This window comes from Haemaphysalis longicornis, unplaced genomic scaffold (assembly GCF_048455015.1).
Source record: "Haemaphysalis longicornis isolate Haplotype H1 unplaced genomic scaffold, Haemaphysalis longicornis Haplotype H1 scaffold_8, whole genome shotgun sequence".
Lineage (NCBI taxonomy): Eukaryota > Metazoa > Arthropoda > Arachnida > Ixodida > Ixodidae > Haemaphysalis > Haemaphysalis longicornis.
The window spans coordinates 168,415,378-168,436,343 of NW_027526445.1; the positions used below are offsets into that span (position 1 = coordinate 168,415,378).

General features: G+C 48.2%; 1 protein-coding gene across 2 annotated transcripts in view; it reads right to left on the reverse strand.

The window, feature by feature from the left end:
• The window catches only part of LOC144150256 (cytochrome P450 3A5-like), a 46,392-nt gene extending 32,526 nt beyond the window's left edge, over positions 1-13,866 (reverse strand). The window contains exons 1-4 of one of the 2 annotated variants that reach the window (XM_077682114.1): positions 13,523-13,866; positions 7,471-7,567; positions 1,109-1,161; positions 860-956 (exon numbers count right to left, since the gene is read on the reverse strand). In XM_077682114.1, coding sequence (XP_077538240.1) covers positions 860-956; positions 1,109-1,161; positions 7,471-7,567; positions 13,523-13,776 — 501 coding nt within the window. In that variant the 5' untranslated portion in view covers positions 13,777-13,866. The remainder of the gene's footprint in view (positions 1-859; positions 957-1,108; positions 1,162-7,470; positions 7,568-13,522) is intronic. The other variant, XM_077682113.1, reaches the window with a different exon arrangement.
• Positions 13,867-20,966: the final 7,100 nt, after the last annotated feature.

Below are 20,966 nucleotides of genomic sequence, written 5' to 3' on the forward strand. Positions count from 1 at the left end.
TTTTTCCGAAAACGTAAGCTATGACTACACAAACACGGTCATGAAAACGACCGTGCTGCTAATGCCACTTGGTCAGTGCTGTGTGAGACAAGCCCAACGCGTCCGACGGCTGTGTTAGGCAGTGTCAGTCGGCAAAGTGCCGCACTAACTGCTTCGGCGTCTACTTGTTCGTTCGTAACATTGATTGTTCTCCCCCCCTTAGTGCTTTAAAAAGAATGTGCTCTAATTTTAAGCGCGAAACGATCGCTGGGAAAGCTTATAAGCCCTGCTTAATTTGCGTTTACTTTTGCGGGCCGCCGCCAATTGCACAGAGGTTCGGTTGCGGGAAATGAGCTATAGTGGGTCGCATGGCCATTCCTTTTTTTTCCTAATTACATAGCTTATTTGAGCGAAGTGTGCGTTAACAGTGGTGTCAGTGTGATTCTAACGAGGCAATCTGTCGAATGAACCAAACTTGGGTTTTGCCTGTATGGCTCCTTTACACGGGAAGAAAGCGGCCTGTTTTCTTCACTTTCACATAGATACCTTGAAGACGCTGTTCTTGAATGTTTCGTTTGGTTCCTGTACCTTTTTTGTGTGCTCCACGAGCCAGGACAATGTCGGAGACATCGCAGTAGCGTTCATTTTTAGTTTCGTTGTCTTGTGAGAAAATATATTGTAAGGACATTTTAACAGCCTTCAGTTTCCCAATGCCACATAGTTCTCTGTCCTGTTGTCTTGAACGGAAGGCTTACACAGCAGACAGTGTGCGAAGTGGGCGTAGTATTCTTCTAATCTTACGAATTTCGAAAACGCCATATTGCAGAGTGCATTGGCACAAGTTAGAAAAAAAGAGTAAACAAAAACAGGCAGCACTCACGCCTCTGTCAACGAAGTTCTGGAAGTTGCGGACAAAAACCTCTTCGATAAGTTTGAGGTCACTGACCACCACAAAAGGGACGTCACCGTTGAAGAACCTATGGGAAACAAATACATCACCATTGTTAAGGGACGATTGTACTTCCAGCACTGCTTAAGAATTAAAATGTGTCCACTTTGTGTTCTTCTCGAAAAACATTAGGTATAAAAGGGTTTAAATTACAACATTCCCTTCTGGCTGTTGTCTTACCCAAATACGTCACCGTACTGCATTCGCCATTTTCCGAGCACCTTGTACAGCTCCTGTTGGGAGAAAACGGCCTCAAATTATAGGTAACGTTGTGTTCTGTAAAACGTAGCAGTTTATGCAATATTGAGCAAAGCATTTCATTTCTTATTTTCAATTTTACCCTAGGGCCCCTCGACCCGGTTGCCATTTGCTATTCACTGTGCTCATCGAAACAGTTTTCATAAAACGTATGGCCTACCTGGAGCGTCTATCCACAACGAAGACTGGAAGAAAGATCCTAGAGGAACTGGTGTATGGAGGTGTACGGAGCGGAGGTGACAACAAGCTCACCATCACGGATGAGATACGTAACCGGATCTGGGTAGATCTTCTACCGGAAAACATGCACCCCGACTACACCAACGGCAGGAGGGCGGCAAGGGCTGAAGCCCTCATCGACTTGCACGCCCAGAATACGCACGCTCGCTATGTAGATGCGGCGGAATATCAACCTGAAGCCTTCGCTGCAGTTGTCATAAAGGCAACTACCGGAGACACTGTGACGGCGGTAAGCGCGTCAAGGGCACCGAGGCAGAACGCGCAGAAGAGGTTGCCATCGCCCTGGCCATTACCCACGCAGGCTGCCAGTCGGTTATCAGCGGCTCACGAACGGCAGTTCGGAACTACGCCAAGGGACGCATCTGCAAAGAAGCTTTGCAGGTGCTACGCAATGCGCGTCTAGAAGGTCCAAGAACTGTTCGAGTCAAGTGGATTCCGGCGCATGCGCGCGGGCAAGGACGCGCCGAGTAAGAACGCAAACCACAATGAGACGGCCACGCGGAGGCGCGAGCACTCACAAAGCGCGCCCCCGCAACTGACCGTCCAAAGTGGTTCGGTGCCAAGGACCGAATGACAGACTATAGCGAAATCAACTAAGCCTACCGCCTGGCTCGTAGGACCTTCCCACCTCAGGACCCGGGGTTGAGCAGGGCGGCGGCAGTGCTACTAAGGCAGCTTCAAACCGGGTCCCTACCTACCCCGGCTCTGATGCACAGAATGTATCCCGACGCGTAGCCGACCGACAAGTGCCAGCCTGGCTGCAGGGAGACTGCAGACCAGAAGCACATCTTACTGTGTCACGAACCCTGTGGAAGCGACGGCAAGAACCATCCCGCCACGGCTTGCAGAAGCCGCAAGGAGCTACGCCTACGAACATCAACACTGCGCTGTCAAGCAGATCTTGCGGGTGCTCGAAAGGCATGAGACTCGCGAGTCGGCAACGGCGAGCTCACGTCTCCAATGAGTAGCCACCAGGACGACGCCGAGGCCCACGGCGCGGCGCGTAAAATCGTCGTTCTGCCGGCTTAAATAATGTTAATTCAATCCAAATTCAGAATAACGAGACCATGCAGTTTCATAATGATTATAACTCACGGAAAATTTTTTGCTGTAGTCACATGCGCTCATTGATGCTGCCTAGCAGATGGAAGCATTGTGTGCGTACTTGACTTGTCTTGCAACATACCTTGCGGCCTCATAGGCTAACAAAAACGGCGCCATTTTTGTTCTGGTTCAAATTCTTAGAAGCTCTCAATATTTTTGGCGAGAAAGTTCTGTTGCTGTGCCTTTACAATGTGCAATAACTTCACCAATGCTTTAGAAAAAATAATTGCGCTTGGCGCAGCTTGTTGGGGAGCCATGCATGGTAACGATGGAGCGCTTCTCCGCGGTACATGACCACAGGCGCGTAGAAACGCGGCTGCCGTGAAGTGGTGCCAGTGTTGTACGGAACGGCGTTACAAGGAACGGCGTTCCTGGAACTAGTTCCTTTTTGGAGGAACGGAGGAACGCCACCGTTCCATTAAGGGTAGGTGGAACTGTAACGGTAACTCGTTAGGTTTTTGAAGCACCGGCAGGAACGGCGTTCCTGCCGTTACATCGCTAGGATTTGGCTGTTTTTGATGCCAAGGCTCGAGTACAAAAATCCACAAGTCGCTACTGCGTTTCTCTTTCTATAAGCTGGTAAATTTGCCCGCCCTTCAGCCGTAAGTGCTTCTTCGAAGGTCAAAGGCAGACGAATAACCACGCAGCAGGCCGCAGCTTGTGCTTGCTTTCACGCTGGTTGAACTTACGCGGCGTTCGACGGGTGAATAGCGTAGCCGCGAGAATGCTTCTTACCTTTCATCGTTTGCCTGGGGAGGCCAGGACACGCGTCTGGCCGATAGAATTGGTCCCTGGCGGGGAAAGATTGTCTAATACGGGATACGGAGATTTCGGTGTCGGACCTTTAGGTGCAGGACGTTTCGGTGCGGACATTTCTGTGCACGGACATTTTGATGCACGACGTCTTGGCCCAGACATTTTGAGTCACGGATGTCCCAGGCATTCTTTGAACATTTTAGCTTTAATATTGTAATTTCGTGACTTGATATGATTTTACGTTCGAGTCTAGTGCTTGCGCCGCCGTGCGTGGAAACTAACGCTAAACCCTCGCGGAGCATTGTCACGTAAAACCCAATTTCTGTAGTAGATGGTAAAAATTAACGTGGTTAACTTGCGTGCGTTTAACCTTTTTTTTATTTTAACATTCATGGTAACAACCCTACTACTTTAAGTGTTACCGAAGCGCTTTGCTTTCACTTCAGCCAACGGTGCAAGACGCTGCTGCTTTTAGTCCCCCTCCCCCTCCACACACACACACACACAACAAAACATCCGCGAAAAAAAAGCAACAGAAAAACGAGGTAGATTAAGCGCGTGTGCATTCCGTTTAATTATTTTCTCCATCAATGTCGTATTCGTTGCATTCGGTGTCGGTTCTACTTACAACTAACCAACCAACGATCGCACTTACCGTGGCGTTACTTAGGGGAGGGGAAGGCTGAGCCCCGCCGGCTACAAGCCCCCTTGGTAGAGAGAGAGGGGTGTCACTTGTGGTTCACCATTGCGTCAACGGGACTTCGAAAACTTGAAGACGACTGTTGCCGCTCTCGTCACACTACCATATTCAATTTTTTCGCTCCTTATAATGCAAGAAAGCAATGTATGCCTGGGGTGTCCATGATATGCGTGACTTGAAGAGTTGATTCCCAATGGGGAGACTGAAGGCGAAGAGAGAGCGATTCCTGGAGTTGGGGCGCCATCGGTATGACCGCGACGCGCGGAAGAGCTTTTTGGGTGGCTTTTTGTTGCACAATATAGAGGTTTCGTGAGCTCCTGGTGATTGTAAAGCTTTTTCCTGTAGCACTGCGGTGAGGCTTCGGAGACCGTGAACTCCGCCATGCCTGTAGGATTTTCAGGGGAAATTGAAAATAATGTGACTGAACAAGAAGTGTGGTCGAGATTCGAGCGTGCAGGCGAGAAGGGGGGGGGGGGGGGCTAGGGCATAGAATTAAAATGTGGAGAATGTAGGCATGTAAACATAAAATGAAGGTTGGTTTGCCCGAACAGGATGGGTGGAATTTGTATGCACAACCCGTACGCCCTTAATCAATATTTAGGACATTAGAAGCTGCGGCTGTTTTCAAAAAGGCCCGTTCTTCCTCCACGACAATATCCTAGACCAGTGTTCGCAAATTCATTTCAGCAAGGCAGCCCAGCCTACGTAATACCCTTCATAAGGTTTTCTGCATTCTGGGGGGCTAGCTAATGTTTAAGTTTTGGATATTGAGAGTGTGCATGTAATTTATGTAATTTTGGGGGTGTTTAATTTTTATAAAATACAAAAAAGGCATCGGACCATCGTAAACACCGGTCTTCGATAAAAAAGAGCGAATATAAATTAACAACCAATGGTGAATGAAAAAAAAAAACGTGTTTTAAAGAATTCAATCGGCTGCATAACAGGTGTCCCCAGGAATAGGTATTAAACAAAAAATATATAAATGCAGAATTTCTAAAAATACCTTGCAAAGAATAAACATGGCATCAGTCAATTAATAATTTCACTGTTCCAGATTGTTGTCCATAACCCACGTTAAGCGGAAATAAAAATATAACGGTTCTCGCAAACAGGCAAGCACCGGATAATTTGGTCGCCGAAAAGTTTGCGCACCGAAATGTCCGTACACCGAAATGTCCGAGCACGGAAACACCCGTACACCGATATGTGCGTACACCGAAATTTCCACACCAAAACATCCTGCACCGAAATGTCCTAGCGCCGCCTGCAGTTTGTCCGGTGCTCTCTGAAAAAATTCGCCTAGGTGATTTTCTTTTGATTATTTTTATCTCCAGATAATCTGCTACCGGCGGTGTTATTATTCGTATAATATACGTAGTTCGATGTGAGTTTTAAATTTCTCACTTAATTTCACCCCAGGATTATTCGAAACTATATTTTAATTTAAAAACCTAATTGTAACGTTAATGTAACGACACGTTCCAATTTTCGAAGTGGAACTGGAACGAGTTCCTTTCGCAATAAATGAACTTGTAACGGGAACTCGTTTCAAAATGGGGAAGGAACGAGGAACGAGCTTTCGTTCCTATTTTAGAGGAACGTGTACAACACTGAGTGGTGCCTTATCTGCCTCAGCAAATATTAGTGGGCAACTCTCTAGCGGATAGCAGTCAGAGCGTACACAATGTTTTGTTCAACCGTTTCTAATTAGGCTAAACTTGAGCATAACCAAGGAAAGGGTAACGAGGAGGATGAAGTGGGCTGAAGCGCCAGATGACGTTTGCAAGAAGACATAATTTAAGCTCTAAAAAGTCTGATCGCAAAGACATGGCGTTGAACCAACAAAATTTGTGCACAGGAATAATTGTGCAGTCTGTATTCATTCTTGCCGCAAAGGAGTGGAGATTTTGTTGCTAAAGATAGTTTGCGCAGGCGGCAACAGACACGAAAGACTCAGCTGTTATAAAAAGGCAATCACACTCACTATGGTCGAACCCGAAGCTTTCTCGTTAGGGATTCCTGGTGTGTCGTCTGAGTTTGGACTTTGAGTTCGACTATCACGCCGTTGGGACGTTTGATCAATGCTGGTTTGACTTACTCTTCGATTTCCAGAGAAGAAAGCTACGCGTTAACCCGTCGTCTTCATTGGACATGTGGTGCATGATGCTTTCACTTAAAGGCGTTGCGCTACTGAGCACGAGGACGCGGGATCGATTCCTGGCCACGGCGGCCACTTTTCTGATGGAGGCCGAAAGCAAAAACATTCGTGTCTACTAGATTTCGACACGCGTTAAGGATCCCCAGGTGGTCAAAATTAATCCGGACCCCTCCACTACGCCGCGTTGCGTCGGCGGGTTAAACCCTACAATGAATAAATCAATCGATCGATCTCTTCACTTAATTTTGCACGTCCACGCACCACTCCAAATCCGAACTGCTTCAAACGTGCGGCAGTGCAGCAATCGGATAGACGTCGGCGGCATTATGAGAGGGAACCTGGTTCGATTCCAACCGCGGGAAGCGTTTTTTTTTTATTCACTTCAGTCGCGATCATCCCCCCATCAGATAAATTTGGCTTTCCTGCAGGTCGCTTTGGACGGGGGATACGCCATCAATGAAAAATGAAAAGTTTCGCTTTAATAGAAATATTGCATCAACTGCTTGTTCCAGAGTAATGATTATATACCACTGGCTATATTCCCGGTTACAAAGACAGCTCCCAGTGGTGTGCACCAGGTCTCGTTTGAAATTTTCAGCCCTCTAGCGCTTGAGAGCTGGTGATGGCGTTCGAGAACTGGGTCGTTCCGCTGATTGACTGCGTTTTGCTCGCCGATGGTTCATTGTTACCTATGCCCAAAGATGCCTCGCTGTAAAATGAAGCAGGCTGGTATGAACGAACACTAATCGTACCCATCATATGCGTTTTACCAAATGGGACTAAGGACGGCTGACCGCAGGTGTCTTTACCCAACTGAATAAGGCTCTTGCCAAGAGGTCTCTGCTGAGCAACCATTGGCAAGTCTAATTCTTACAGTTGCTCTCCTCCGCTGCTAGATTGTGTTGCCTTTTTCATGCGTTAACTTAGCAGTCCTTCCAAAGCAGAAATACAGCTTTTAACAAGCCACTTAACAAGATGGCCACAGCATGTCCGGACCCTGATGACGAATCACATGAGTGTACCAATAAATAAAACAATAACTAAAACATTACACACAGCTGATTTTATTTGTTATATTTTTTCAATCGTGGTGGTTCCCTTGATGCACACTCATTTATTTGCAAATAGGACATTGTTTTGACCATGCATGCGACCCACGTTTGTTCTTGTTAGTGCCGACCACCACCTCGCGTTGAATTCTGTATTTGCAATTTAAAACCTTCGTGTAAACCTCCCAAGGAGCCCTCTACGCTATAATAATTGAGGGTTATTATAATAAGGCTAAAATAACCAACTTTGACAGACAAGGAGGATGATGCTCACCTTAGAGTGGTACTCTTTAATGTTCCCCCAGATGAGATTCGGCTTAGGGCCTGGGATGCCAATTCTTTCGAAGTAGGAGAAGTGTCGACGCCGCCATCTAGTGGGAGAAGACAGAAAGGTTTTCGCATTTCATGAGAAATTCAGGGCGAGTACCATGCGAACACCATTGCATGTACGGGTGCTGTCTAAAGCAAATTGAAAGCAGTATTATCTGTATATACATATTTCTCCCGTCTTTTCTGGTCTAACTCTTTTTACGTCAATCGAGGACAGTCCTTCCTAACGAAGGAACCAAATCGAGGCTCACTTATGGTACAGACATCATGGCACTATAATACCATAGTTGCACGTTCACACTTAACCATGGTTAAGTTAACAAACCGCGGTTAGACCAAACCGCAGTTTACAACGTAACACGACAGAAGAAACTGCGGGTATTCAGATAACCATCGTTAACGGAAACCGAGCTTTGCATGCTCAGTTGCGTCACGCTAACTGCAGTCGCCGCAGCCGCTGTGTTCAAAGTCCCGCCAGTCAGTTCGGACACAAGTGTCGGTGCATCAGCGGAGGCGAAAAAAAGAATCACCTGGGGTGCGGAGGAGACCAATAGCCGCGAAGAGTCGAAATAGCGGGCGCCCCAAAGCTGGCCCCTAGAGAAGCTTGAGGCTCTTGCCTTGCTCTCGAAGCCAGCGCGACTGGACGTGACCACGACGGAAGCGAAAGCTGCGGCCCGTTGGCCGGTCCACCAGATCAAATACTACAATAGCTATGCTAAATTTATAAATATCGCGCGTCGCTCGCAAGAAATGTATGAAGCAGGAGCGTTTTCAGCACTCGGAAGCGTTTTCAGCACTCGGAAACGATCCGAGCGCACGCGGGCCGAGCCGGCAAACACTCCGGCATGCCTTCCCGCCCCGCCCACGAAGCGGGTCGAACTGCCCCAGACCACGGCAGCAACAGCTTGTCGCCGCTCTTCGAAATCAATCTGATCACGTACGGGACTTCCACATGCGAGAAAGTGGATGCGAGTGTGGTGAAAAATTGTGCTATGGATTCGAATTCGCACTTGTAGAGATAGCGGCGGTAAATATCGACCGCGATGCTAAGCTATAAGCCTAAAGTTCCTAAAACGAGCCGACCCGCAAGCCGGTTGCGAGCTGTTGGGGAAGCCCCTCTCCTGAAACTTGCCGCGCGCGAATGCGTTGCGTTTGGGTCTATAGACTGACTATACACTGATATGACTATAGACTGGGTGTGTTGTTTATGCACGTTGTTCAGGATAGCATGTGTAAAACAAAGTGTATGCTCATTGACAGGGCCGAAATAGGTTTATATTAGGGGTGTGCGAATATTCGAAACTTCGAATATTCGATTCGAATTTTTTGGTATTCGATTCGATTCGAACGACACTTTTATTGTTCGAAATATTCGAACCACCCAAAACTAAAAAAAAAAAAATTCAGAGCATGTCTGTATCGGTGTTTATGTACAGTGGACTTTCGATGGTACGAATCTGGGGGTGCGAATTTCGGGATGATACGAATTTCCGAAAAGTCCCGGCGAAATTGCATCGTTTGCAATGGGAAAAATTTCGGCTGTTACGAACGGACCTGCGCGGCCCGGCGGAAGATACGAACAAGCCGGCGAGGCACCCGACTGCCGAACGAGCAAGTGACGGCTCTCACTCCCCTGTTTGTCACTCTTTCTCCAGAAACGGCCGGACTGTTGTTTTCTGCTCGCGAAAACGCTCTGCGCACGCCCAACGCGCTGACACCGCCGCGAAACCACCCCCACGCTGCGCGCGGCGCGGCCGGCGGCGTCAACATGGCGTCGGCTCCAGCCGCGAAGTGGCGCGGGCGCTCGGGCGACCGCTTCTAACCGCTCTTTAAAACGCGGCTCAAGGGAGACACGAAGTTGCTTGTGCGGTAAAGGAGCTGATAATGCATGCGAAAACGGTACTATAAAACATCATCCGCGCCGCTAATAAAAGCGCCCATAAAATATTTGCCGGGGTGCTAAGCCTAACCATCTCCGGCGGAGCCAAGCTGGCTGTCTCAATCTCATCGCAAGTAATCAGGCTCCTCCATTCTGCCGCGCGCATCGTGCGTAATTTTCTGACCGAGGTAGGCGCTACCGCGTGCGCGAAATCGTCGATGTGGGCGTGAAAATACAGCGCTCGCAGAGCCGAGGCGAGCGAATCGCGCGCAAAAACGCACCATGCGGTTCACGCTTGACTGTTGCTTCGTGTAGCGAGCTTGGGTACAGCGAGTGAGGAGACGAGCGCGAAGCTTTACGTGCTCCAGAAAGGGCTGCTTTGCGACATGGGGGTTAAAAAAAGCAGAAAAAATCACGAATTTCTTCACGCGAAAGTAAGAAAAGAAATAAACGAAAACTTTTTTTCAGCGCCCAATTTTTTGGTCTGTGTTGGCTAATAGGAATTTCGGATGATACGAATATTTTTCGCGGTCCCGCGAGATTAGCATCATCGAGGTTTTACTGTATCAGCGTGCGGCAATGTGCACGGGCTCGGGCATGCCAGCCACTAGTGTCTCAAGTGAGCGGCTGTTTTCGGTATCTGGTGGAGTCGTGACGAGCAGGAGGTTGTCACTGCTCCCCGAACATGTAGAGCAGTTAACCTTTCTCCATGTTAACATTTAAGTGAGTGCAGACCTTAACCTGTTGAGTGCAATGGTATTGTGTAATTCCTAATTTTACTTTGTGTGATTTGTTGTGAAATAAAGTTGCAGTTTTTGTGTCTCTAGATGGTGAAAACATTAATTTTACAAAAAACAATAAGTATTCGTATTCGAAAAATATTCGAAAAATATTCGATTCGATTCGAACTTTGTTTTTATTATTCGAATTCGCTTCGAAATTAAAAAATTGATATTCGCACACCCCTAGTTTATATCTGTCGCTTCGCCGGCAATAATAACTCTGGGTCATCTCACGCGTTGACGCTACCACGAATAATCTCCAGGCGCAATAAGGCGGATTTCCTTTGCCTATTCAATATTATTCAGCGCTTAGTGCCTTGTGAAGTGCTTCTACAGCATATTCTACTCTATGTGCCACAGAAGTTCACCAAGGAACATGATGCTGTTTGCATGTTTTTGCATAGCGCATTTGTTTTTTGTTGAAGTTGATTTATTTGTTTTTGAAGTATTTTTTTCTATGCTGAATTTACCATTTGTGCGCTGTAACGCTCACTGCTCCGCGAGCGAGTTCGCTGAAACCGTGCAGACTGGCACTAACCCGCTGGTGAGTTCTCGTTGGCGCGCTGTTCACATAAGCCCCGACGGCTTGCGGGCACAACAGTCCCGAATCAGCCGACCCTTGGCCTCGTCAAAACACGCCGCTTACGATACCGGCACGCGCCAAGCAAGCTTCAAAAACTGCGCATTTTTTTGCAGGGTATCTTTTATACTTTCTTTTCAATTTTTATTTGTCTGACATTTTGTACGATCAATTGCGTCCATTCACGCTATAAAGATGAATAATTAAACGCGATAACTCCATCAATTACACATTTTTTTTGCAAATCCCTGGCGTTGAAGATTGGTCAGCTTTCACGGTTTTTTGTTCATGGTTTTTTATTTTAGTATAAATAATTTTTGCTTGTGGGGCTTAGCGCGCCGACGCAACGCAGGCGATGAGGCGCGCCGTAGTGGAGGGCTCCGGATTAATTTTGACCACCTGGGATTCTTTAACGTGCGCCGAAATATCGTACACACGGGCGTTTTTGCTTTTCGCCGCCGTCAGAAAAGCGGCCGCCGCGGCTGGGAATCGAACCCGTGACCTCATGCTCAGCAGCGCAACGCCTTAGCCTCTGAGCCACCGCGGCGGGTTTTTATATATTGTGAGCGTGAATGTCGCGTCACCATGGCCTGGACACTCCCAGGGACTGTTCATACACTCTGGGCAATCTCCCGCATTCCCTCCTCGCCGTAACATTATCATTCTCATTAACATTACCCAATCCTCTCCCCTCGTGCATCATCATCATCGCTCTCGGTACGGTGTTCGGAACCCACTGGATCGCCGAATAAACGTCCTGGTTCACCCGTTGCTCAAGGGCCTTACAATATTATTGGTGTTTCCTTCACTAACTTTTTCGCGGTTTTTTATTCTTGTCTTCGCTTTGAACAGGAGATGTATTGGGGGCATATTTTTGATTTCGTAAGTTCACTTCTTCAAATTATCTAATAAGTCTTCACAGTTCGTTCTGGTAGCTGGTGGCTAACTTTGGCCTTCACTGATAGGGTTGGCCGGCGAACACGCCGTGCCCTTCACTGCCAGCTTAAGGGTGGATCGAATTTTCCTCAGAAGGCGGCTGAGCTTTATTGGTTACATATGCACCATTATTTTCCCCCTATCTCGAAGAGTTGCTTAGTGTTTTGTAGCCTGAAAACTTTATTTTTTAGAACGACTGGATCTCTGCTTACAACGAATGTCCCTATACCGAACTACCGTACACCACCAATTGTAACCAATTACCAAATTACGAAATTCCCTATTAGGAATTGTCTTCCGACGAACGGCGCGAATCCCAGTGCTTTCATTGCACTCAATAAAGCGTTTTGTCAGATGTAGGATGGCAGCTGCTGAAGTTGCCTGAATTAGGTCCCATGTAAAGCGGCCGTACTTGTCGCAAGCAAGTCCTTCTCATTTCGTAAGGTGTCCCGCATCTGCATTTACGGTGCGTGTTATTATTTTTGGAGTGGAGGCAATGCCACCCAGGCACACGTTCGCGTGTTATACACAAGCCATATGCGAGCCATATCGCGGACCATATGTGAGGCATATGCACATGAATCAAGATGATGCAGTTAAGAAAAGCGAACGAAAGAGAAGAAATAAAGTTAGGCAGACACGTGGCTTGAGACAGACAGACAGACAGAAAGACAGACAGAAAGACAGACAGACAGAAAGACAGACAGAAAGACAGACACGTGGCTTGAGAGACCAGGTAAAAAATGGTGGGTAAAAGGTACGGGTAATTCGCTCCCGCTGACGAAAGAAGATGACAAATAGCAAGACCGACATTCATTTTGGATTGCACCATAGCCAGCACATCCTAATTATACATGGCAAAGAATAATTTTAAGCTTGGAGAACGTCAAGCTTCCACATTTAATGCTAACTTGCATGAAGCGGGGTAGATGATATGGCTTTTCGGCAGTTAGGCCACGATAGCAAAGCACAGCGACAAGGATTCCAAGAGTGACTAAGACGGTAGCAAATACGAAATAGGCCTACACAAAGCTCCACGACATGACAAGTTTGCCAAATGTAGAAGTGGGATGAAAAACAATTTCAACCACAAATGAAGATGATCTGGTTTTTTTCCGCGTGGCTAACCTTTTTGTGTTTCATAAATATTCTATATTTCATGAATGCAGCGTAATATACAATAAATTATAAGAGGGGCGTCAGGAAAGTGGTTGAAATGTTTACAAAGATGTGCGCTAAAAAACCACTTTGGGGGATATCAATAGTGCAAGCTAGGAAAGTATTGAGCTGCGAAAATGGAGCTTATAATGAAGCTTTCACATCTTGGCTGGTTTCAGCCCACCACAAGTTCCAATTCTTTGTCAAGTAGCTGTGTGACCTGTGCGCAAGTACCCAATTGGCTCCAACCCAAGCTGTTCAGATGTGTTTGGACCAAAACATAAGTGAGCGCATCCCCATAACCCGTTCGAACGAAACGTCGAATTGAAGCGTTACGCGATCACTAATTCGTGAAGGCAAATAATTGTATGCATGCTTGATTAAGCGGCAGTTTCGTCACAGCATCAGGCATTCTAAAAAAGACAAGAGAAACTGGCTGCAAAGTCAGCTCGCTGCCATCGCGCACTAATATGGAGTATATATGCAAGCTGACCTTGGTTAATCAAACCAGCGCCCCCAGGAAATGTTTAGCTTTCTGTCGTCCTTTTGCTCTTTCTCCGGTAACACTTTCACACATATGGTACGAGTGAACCAGGAAAGATTCACTTACCCTTGGAACGCGGTCAGCGTTGGAAAAACACGGTGAAAGCCATATACTTACATGACCAGTGCCAGCAGCAGCGACGTGGATAGAATTAGGAGAGCACTCGTAAGCAGCACCATGTAGTCTCCCGTTCTGATACACAGCTGCTCGCGACTACTTTCGCTATAAGCCACCAGGGGTGAGGCTACGGGCGTTACTCTATGGTGCCTGATTGTTCTAGGCACCCTCACGCAACTCTGCGGGTGGTGCTCTTCTCGAAGCTCGCGACTCCGTTTTGTGCGCTCGCCAATATGCGGCTGTCGCGAACGCATCCGGCTTTGTAGATAGCTGTAAAACCGGTCGTGGTCGCGAGCACGGTGGTCGCGAGTGTCGCGCTTATCCGGTCCGGTTACAGACTTCTCCGTGGCACAGCGCGCTTGTTTATTCTCGTAACGGCGTAGCCATCGAGATGCCGCCGAAAGGACTGCCAAAGAAAAAAAAAAGCGGACGTGTAAGGAGTTTTCTTGCGTCTTCTTCTGTGTATCGGTATGATTGAAGGACAGAATTGTATCTCTTCGCAGCATCCTGCGAGAAGCAGACGACGCACACCACAGGGCACTGCAGACATGGAACATACGGATTTGAAAAAAAGTGACCATCACGTGAAAGTTTTCTCGAAGGGCTTCGCTCAAGACGACTGCTTCGTTCCAAGTCAGCAGCCACTTCGTTTTAGAAGAAGTTGTTGGGCGAGTTCGTGCATCTTGGTGGATAAACACGAGGTTTGCGCGAAAAATATATAGCCAAAAGAGAAAGGACGGGACAGAACACACAAATATAAGTACAGTTGTTATCAGGTCGCTCAGGCGCACCTCCTATAACCATAGCAACCGCTATGGTTGTAGGGAGTGCGTATGGGCGACCTGATAACAAGTGTACTTATATTTGTGTGGTGTGTCCAATAAAAGTTATTTGAGAGTTTGCGCTCGTCCCGTTCTTTCTGGTTGTACTGTTTTTTTTTCGCGCAAAGCCCGTGTTTATTCACAAAGCCATGTTTTTATTATTATAATGAAGCCGCACTGCATGCGCACGGCGTACATCCTATAGTCCCGTTTTTATCTCGTGCTCTGCTCACGCATGTACAGGCGCTCCGAAAGTTAACCAAACAACGGGAGGGCGGGGGCTGGAATTGGCAAAGCTGCGTGCCAGCGTAATCTGAATAGATAGCCGCAGATAGTGAGGGTGGCGAGGGTGCGTGGGCACATCCAGCTGTCCCAACACAACGTTCTTACGATCACCTTATCGTCGGCTGAAACGAAGCCACGGCCGGACTGGAGGAGCGGCGAGCGCAGTGCGCGCTCGCCGCTCCTCCAGTGCGCGCCCGCCGCTCATCCAGCCCGGCCGTGACGAAGCCGCGCTGAGACCATCCCTGCTCACCGGGGGCGCTTCCGATGCTTTACGCACGAATCGGTCTGCCCGACGCGCTTCTGGGGAGGTCTAAAAATCATAAGTGTAGTTTTTGATGGATTAATTATTAGGTTGCTTACGTAACTGCAAATGTATCGTCAAAAGTAAGTCTTGTGCCACCGCTGTCAGGTAAGTGCTTCTCTGTTCTCCGCCGCCAATTTGTCCTGCTCTTCCCTGCCGTCTCGCTCCTCCCGTGGTTGTCTGCTCCAGTCAATTCAATTTTATCACGTTCCACTGCGCGCGCATAATTGACAGGAAACTTTGCATTTTCGTTGTCTTCTCGCATAGTTTAGTTGCTACACTTTCCGTCGTAGCAATATGAATAAATCGTAAGTGAGGATGAATAAAGACGCCCACAGCACCTTTTCAGTATATGCAACAAAAGACGATAACAAGTACAACAATATAACTACCTCGGACATGTTGTCGGTGATGAACCCAACAACGAGAGAGAAATCCGGCGTCGAATACGTACGGGCTTAGGTTCACTCTGCAAACACTCCAAATAATAAGAGGTATAACTAGCTCTTAAACTGAAAAGAATCGTATACAACCGATGAGTCCTGCCGATCATGACATATGGAGCAGAAAGCTCGCGTCTTACTAGGCAACTTGAAAGCAACCTTAGGGCGGCTCAGCGGCCCATGGATAGAAGAATGATAGGAGTCACGTTAAGAGAGAGAAAACGAGCTTCTTGAATCCGAGAAAAAATTATCGGATATCATAGTTCAGAGTAGAGGATATCATAATTCAAATAACGAAAAAGAAATGGACTTGGACTGAGCACGTGGCTAGGCGAAACAGCAACCGGTGGACCACGAGGGTAACAGAGGGGATAGCGAGAGACCGGTCTAACAGAAGGGGAAGCCAAGTAAGTCGATAGAAAGACGAAATAAGTACCGTATTTACCCGATTCTAACGCGCACTTTTTTCCCGAAAAAATAGGCCAAAAAATCGCATGCGCGTTAGAATCGGATACAAAACCTAAACTGCCGAAACAGCGGAAATTTCATCCCACCCATCGCCGTCGCCATCTCAAGATGGCGCCAAAGCTTTTAGCAACAATTTTTCGGACGCAGTAAGCCTAGGCGCCTAGGCTTTTCTATCAGAGTTCACACAAATCGTCAAATCGTTTCACTTGCGCGCTTGATAAGAGAAATGGCAGCAGCGGCTCCCACGCGTTCAAAACGAGCGGTCGGCTGAAGCGTGCACCTTTGGAGAAGCTCTCGGGATGGGCGTGCGAGGCGTGGGTCACGATCCCACAGACCATGGTTGAACGTTCGTTCAGAAGTGTGGCATCGCGAACGCGCTTGAAGGCACCGAGGCCGAGATGTTGTGGTCAGCGGAGAGCGACGAGGATTGAGATGAGTGAGATTACTTCGGGAAATAAATCGCCCGTTTCTCTCTCATTCATTTGTCTGGGTCACAAAGTCCCGTGCGCGTTACAATCGGAGGTGCAAGTTTTTTCGGTTTTTTAGCCAGGAAAATCGGGTGCGCGTTAGAATCGGGTAAAAAATAATGGACTTGAACGGCGCAGGAGAGGCGCGGTTGGAGGTCGATGGGAGGGGGCTTCGTCCTGCACTGGATGTAGTGTGCAGTTGATGATTATTATGATGATTCCTTTCCCTTTATGTGTTTTTGTCCTGTATTCGTTACTACAGCTTAGAAGCTTGGCCATTCGCCCTTTGTGCCCAGTTGTCTTAAATACACTTAGGTAGCCATTTAATGGCTCTGTCTCTTTATTCGCTGGGTGACATTGTTGCCGTAGGCCGCAGTACATTCAAAGTGGATGTCCACAGCCAATTTGTAATGCCGCGCTTTATTCTGCTGGAATCATAAGGTGTAGTGGTACCTGGATTCCCCGCTCGTTCAGTATTCGTGAGGGCTCTGGCTTTAATACCACCGTGAGCTACGTATACCCATTTTTTTTGGAGCTCTATTATTTAATTCGATTAATTAAGCTCGCCTGAGATATATGCCATCATTTCGTACATTCATTTTATTTTTTAGCAGTGGGCCATTCTCTGGGCCATGGACGCTATATTTCCGCAAACATAGTTATCATGCTTTAGCATTAAAATGCACTGCTTGTGCTTGGCAATCTGGCATTAATGTTTCCTGCCTGTAGCAACATCAGCCTATGACGGCCAAAAACCTGTGAAATTACGTTTAGATGTTCCTTCCGGTTTCCGTTCTCGCTCTAGTGGCTGCGTAGAAGGCAGATTGTGAGCCTCAATGGCAAATTTAATCAAAGCTCAGGCGGCCTTTTTTAAAACGATAGTCTTTCTTGGGCTACTTGAACGCAGAAACTTTGGTTTGTCTGTCTGGCTGTCCGTCTTATGTCTGTCCCTTTATTCATCCACTCCGCCAAAGTTAAGGCAGTTGGTGAACGCGACGTTTATACAGCCCCATTGCCATTTCCAGACATCTATGTTCCCATTTGTTCTCACCTATTCCCTTTCATTCTCCCTCTCCCCTTCCCCCGGACTGGTTGGAATGCTGGTGAACTCCCAAATGAAGTCAAAATATCCCCAGTCCTGAAAGGATAAATTTATTATCAAAAAATCCTGGTATCAATGATACAACGTAACAACCACAAACAAATTAAACAAGTTCAGCGCCGGTTGCTACAAAACTAATAGAGCGCGAAGGCTGCAAGTAACAGACGCTTACAGAAACACATAAACAGCTTCAAGTTGATTGTAGACAAAAGATTAACATACTGTGAGGCCGTAGATAGCAGGCGACCAGACCGTGGCTTCGTAGCTCCTTTATTCGGAGGCGAGTCGACTAGAACGCAAGATGGCGATCAGGCCCCAGCACTGATGATGATCTCTGAAGAAGCGGGCTCGTCGATGATGATGAGTTTGTACAGGAAATGAAGAAGTTATCACCTCAAGCCGGTGGTGATGATAGTGGGCAATTGCTACCTATGGTGGCATACAGGCTGTAGCCTCAAACAAAGCTCACACTAATGCCCCCTCTTGGGAAAAGCGGCCGCCTGGCCGCGGATTAGGCAGGATCACGGCGAGTGAAGGCCTTAAGCCGGGACACGTGTACAATCTCTGTACCGCGACGACGACGGTCCGAAGTTCCACAAACTGGGGTGACGCGATAATTGACGGGTGAGGTCGCCTCGAGAATCTTGTAAGGACCAAGGAAGCGGTGTAAAAATTTCTCGCAGAGGCCGGGAACGCGGACCGGTGTCCAGATCAAGACTTCGTCACCAGGGGAGAAGTAAACAGATCGATGAGCAGTGTCATAGCGTTGTTTGCGGTCCTGTTGACTAGCTTCAGTGCGCGTGCGAGCAAGCTGGCGGCAATGTGCGATGCGAGAAACGAATTGTTCGGGGGACGATGCAGAAGGGGAAACCGGAGCGGTAAAGAAGCAGGTATCCAAAGTGTGTGAAGGGTGCCGACCGTACACAAGGTAGAATGGGGTGTATCCTGTGGTGCGTTGAACTGCGGTGTTGAAGGCAAAAGTAACAAAAGGTAGGATAGTGTCCCAATTTCTGTGATCAGGCTGTATGTACATCGAGAGCATGTCGGAAAGAGTGCGGTGAAAGCGTTCCGTAAGTCCGTTAGTTTGAGGATGGTAACTCGATGTCATCCTGTGAGAGGTGTTAGCAGCTTGAAGTACATCGGAGAGGACCTGCGACAGGAAGCTCTTGCCCCGGTCACTAAGGAGGACGCGAGGTGCGCCATGGCGAAGTAAGATATTGTGCAAGAAAAAGTGAGCGACGTCAGCAGCGCTGGCCGAACGAAGTGGAGCCGTCTCCGCGTAGCGAGTTAGATGGTCAACGGCCGTGACGATCCAGCGGTGACCAGTGGCCGTCATAGGCAATGGACCGTAAAGGTCAATACCGACCACTTCAAACGGTGTAGCTGGGCATGGAACCGGCTGCAATAGACCGGCGGGTGGAGACGTAGATCTCTTGCGCTGTTGACATGGCGGGCAGGAGGCGACGTATTTGGCGACACTGGTAGACAGTCCCGGCCAAAAGAAGCGACCTCGAATGCGCTCGTATGTCTTGTGAAATCCAAGGTGGCCAGCGGTTGCGTCATCATGGAAAGCTTGCAAGATGCTTGAACGAAGGGAACGAGGCACAACTGGAACCCATCCGGCACCATCGGTGTGGTGGTTGATACGGTGAAGCGCGCCATCAACCAACCGGAAATTTCGTAGTTGCCGACGTAGGCGGCTATTAGGTGGTTGCGTCGAACCGGTGAGCCGATCGATTATGTTTCGGCAGTAGCTGTCGGCGCGTTGACGGGCAACCAAGTCGCGGAGATCAGCAGACGTGACATCTATGGGTGCAATGGGCAGGTGGAGCTCATGGGTGGGTGTCACCAAGTCGTCCGACGACTGCGTGAGCGGGCACCGTGAAAGCGCGTCTGCGTCGAGGTGCTTGACTCCGGACTTGTACGTAACCGTAAAGTCGTATTCTTGCAAGCGCAGCACCCACCGACCAAGTCGCCCAGACAGGTTCTTCAATGAAGACAGCCAGCACAATGCGTGATGGTCTGTAACGACCGTGAAATGTCGGCCGTAGAGATATGGCCGGAATTTTTGTACAGCCCATACAACCGCCAGACACTCTTGCTCAGTGATTGTATAGTTCTGTTCCGATTGTGTCAGAGAGCGGCTCGCATAAGCTACGACTCGTTCACGCAACTGGGCATCTCGCTGTAGCAAAACGGCGCCGATGCCTTGCCTACAAGCATCGGTATGGAGTATGGCGGGTTTTGTGTCATCGAAATGACATAGTACTGGTCCGGAAGTAAGTGCCTGCTTGAGGTCTTCAAAAGCTTTTTCGCAGTCATCAGTCCAGACGAAGGAGGTTCCGGAATGCAGTAGCTGGTTGAGGGGCGAAGCCAGAGTGGAGAAATTACGGACGAAACGACGAAAATATGATGCTAGACCGAGGAAACTGCGAAGGGCTTTTTGGTGTTGGGGGCGAGGAAAATTGGCGACTGCGGAAATTTTGTCTGGGTCGGGCCGGATACCATCCTTGCTGACGACGTGACCGAGAACCTTGATAGATTTTTGGGCGAAGTGACATTTTTTGGTGTTCAAAGTCAGGTTGGCGTTAGCCAGACTAGTCAATACTTCATCAAGTCGTAGGAGATGTTCAGAAAAACTCGACGAAAAAATTACGATGTCGTCAAGGTAACATAGGCATGTCTTCCATTTAAGGCCGCGAAGGACTGTGTCTATCATGCGCTCAAATGTAGCAGGGGCATTGCACAACCCAAAAGGCATTACGTTAAATTCGTATAAGCCATCTGGAGTTGCAAACGCTGTCTTCTGTTTGTCAGACTCGTGCATGGGGATCTGCCAATAGCCAGATCGCAAATCCAAGCTCGAAAAATATTGAGCGCCTTGCAAACAGTCGAGCGCATCATCTATGCGCGGCATCGGGTAGACATCCTTTCTTGTGATCTTATTCAAAGCCCGATAATCGACACAAAAACGTACTGAACCATCCTTTTTCCTCACCAGGACGACGGGGGAAGACCACGGGCTGGAGGACGGACGAATAATGTTGCGTTGAAGCATGTCCCCAACGTTTTCTTCAATCACTTTTCGTTCCGACGAAGACACGCGGTACGGGCGACGACGAACGATTTGTGTCCCTTCCGTCTCAATACGATGTGCTGCCACGGATGTTTGTCCTAATTTGCTGGAAAAGCAGTCAAAGGAGTCCTTGTGTTTTTCCAGGAGCTGAAGAAGGAGTTGTGTTTCCCTTTCTGTGAGGTCTGTGCTTATAGTGGCCGCCAGTGGGGAAAGTGATTGTCCAGAATTTGAAGGCCGTGAAACAGGGAATACCGAGCAGAGGGGAAGAAGGGACACGGCTTCTCCATTCACAACAGAAGCAACGTTGGTGCCTTCGGGGAGCCTAATCGGCTCGGAAGTGGCATTGGTAGCTAACAGCGTCGCCGAGCCTTCCGTGAATCGTACGAGACACGTTGCGATGACGACTCCTTTGGACATAAAACGCGGAGATGGAACTATCATCACGTCACCGTCCCTGATCTGCGCCGAACGAACACAAAGT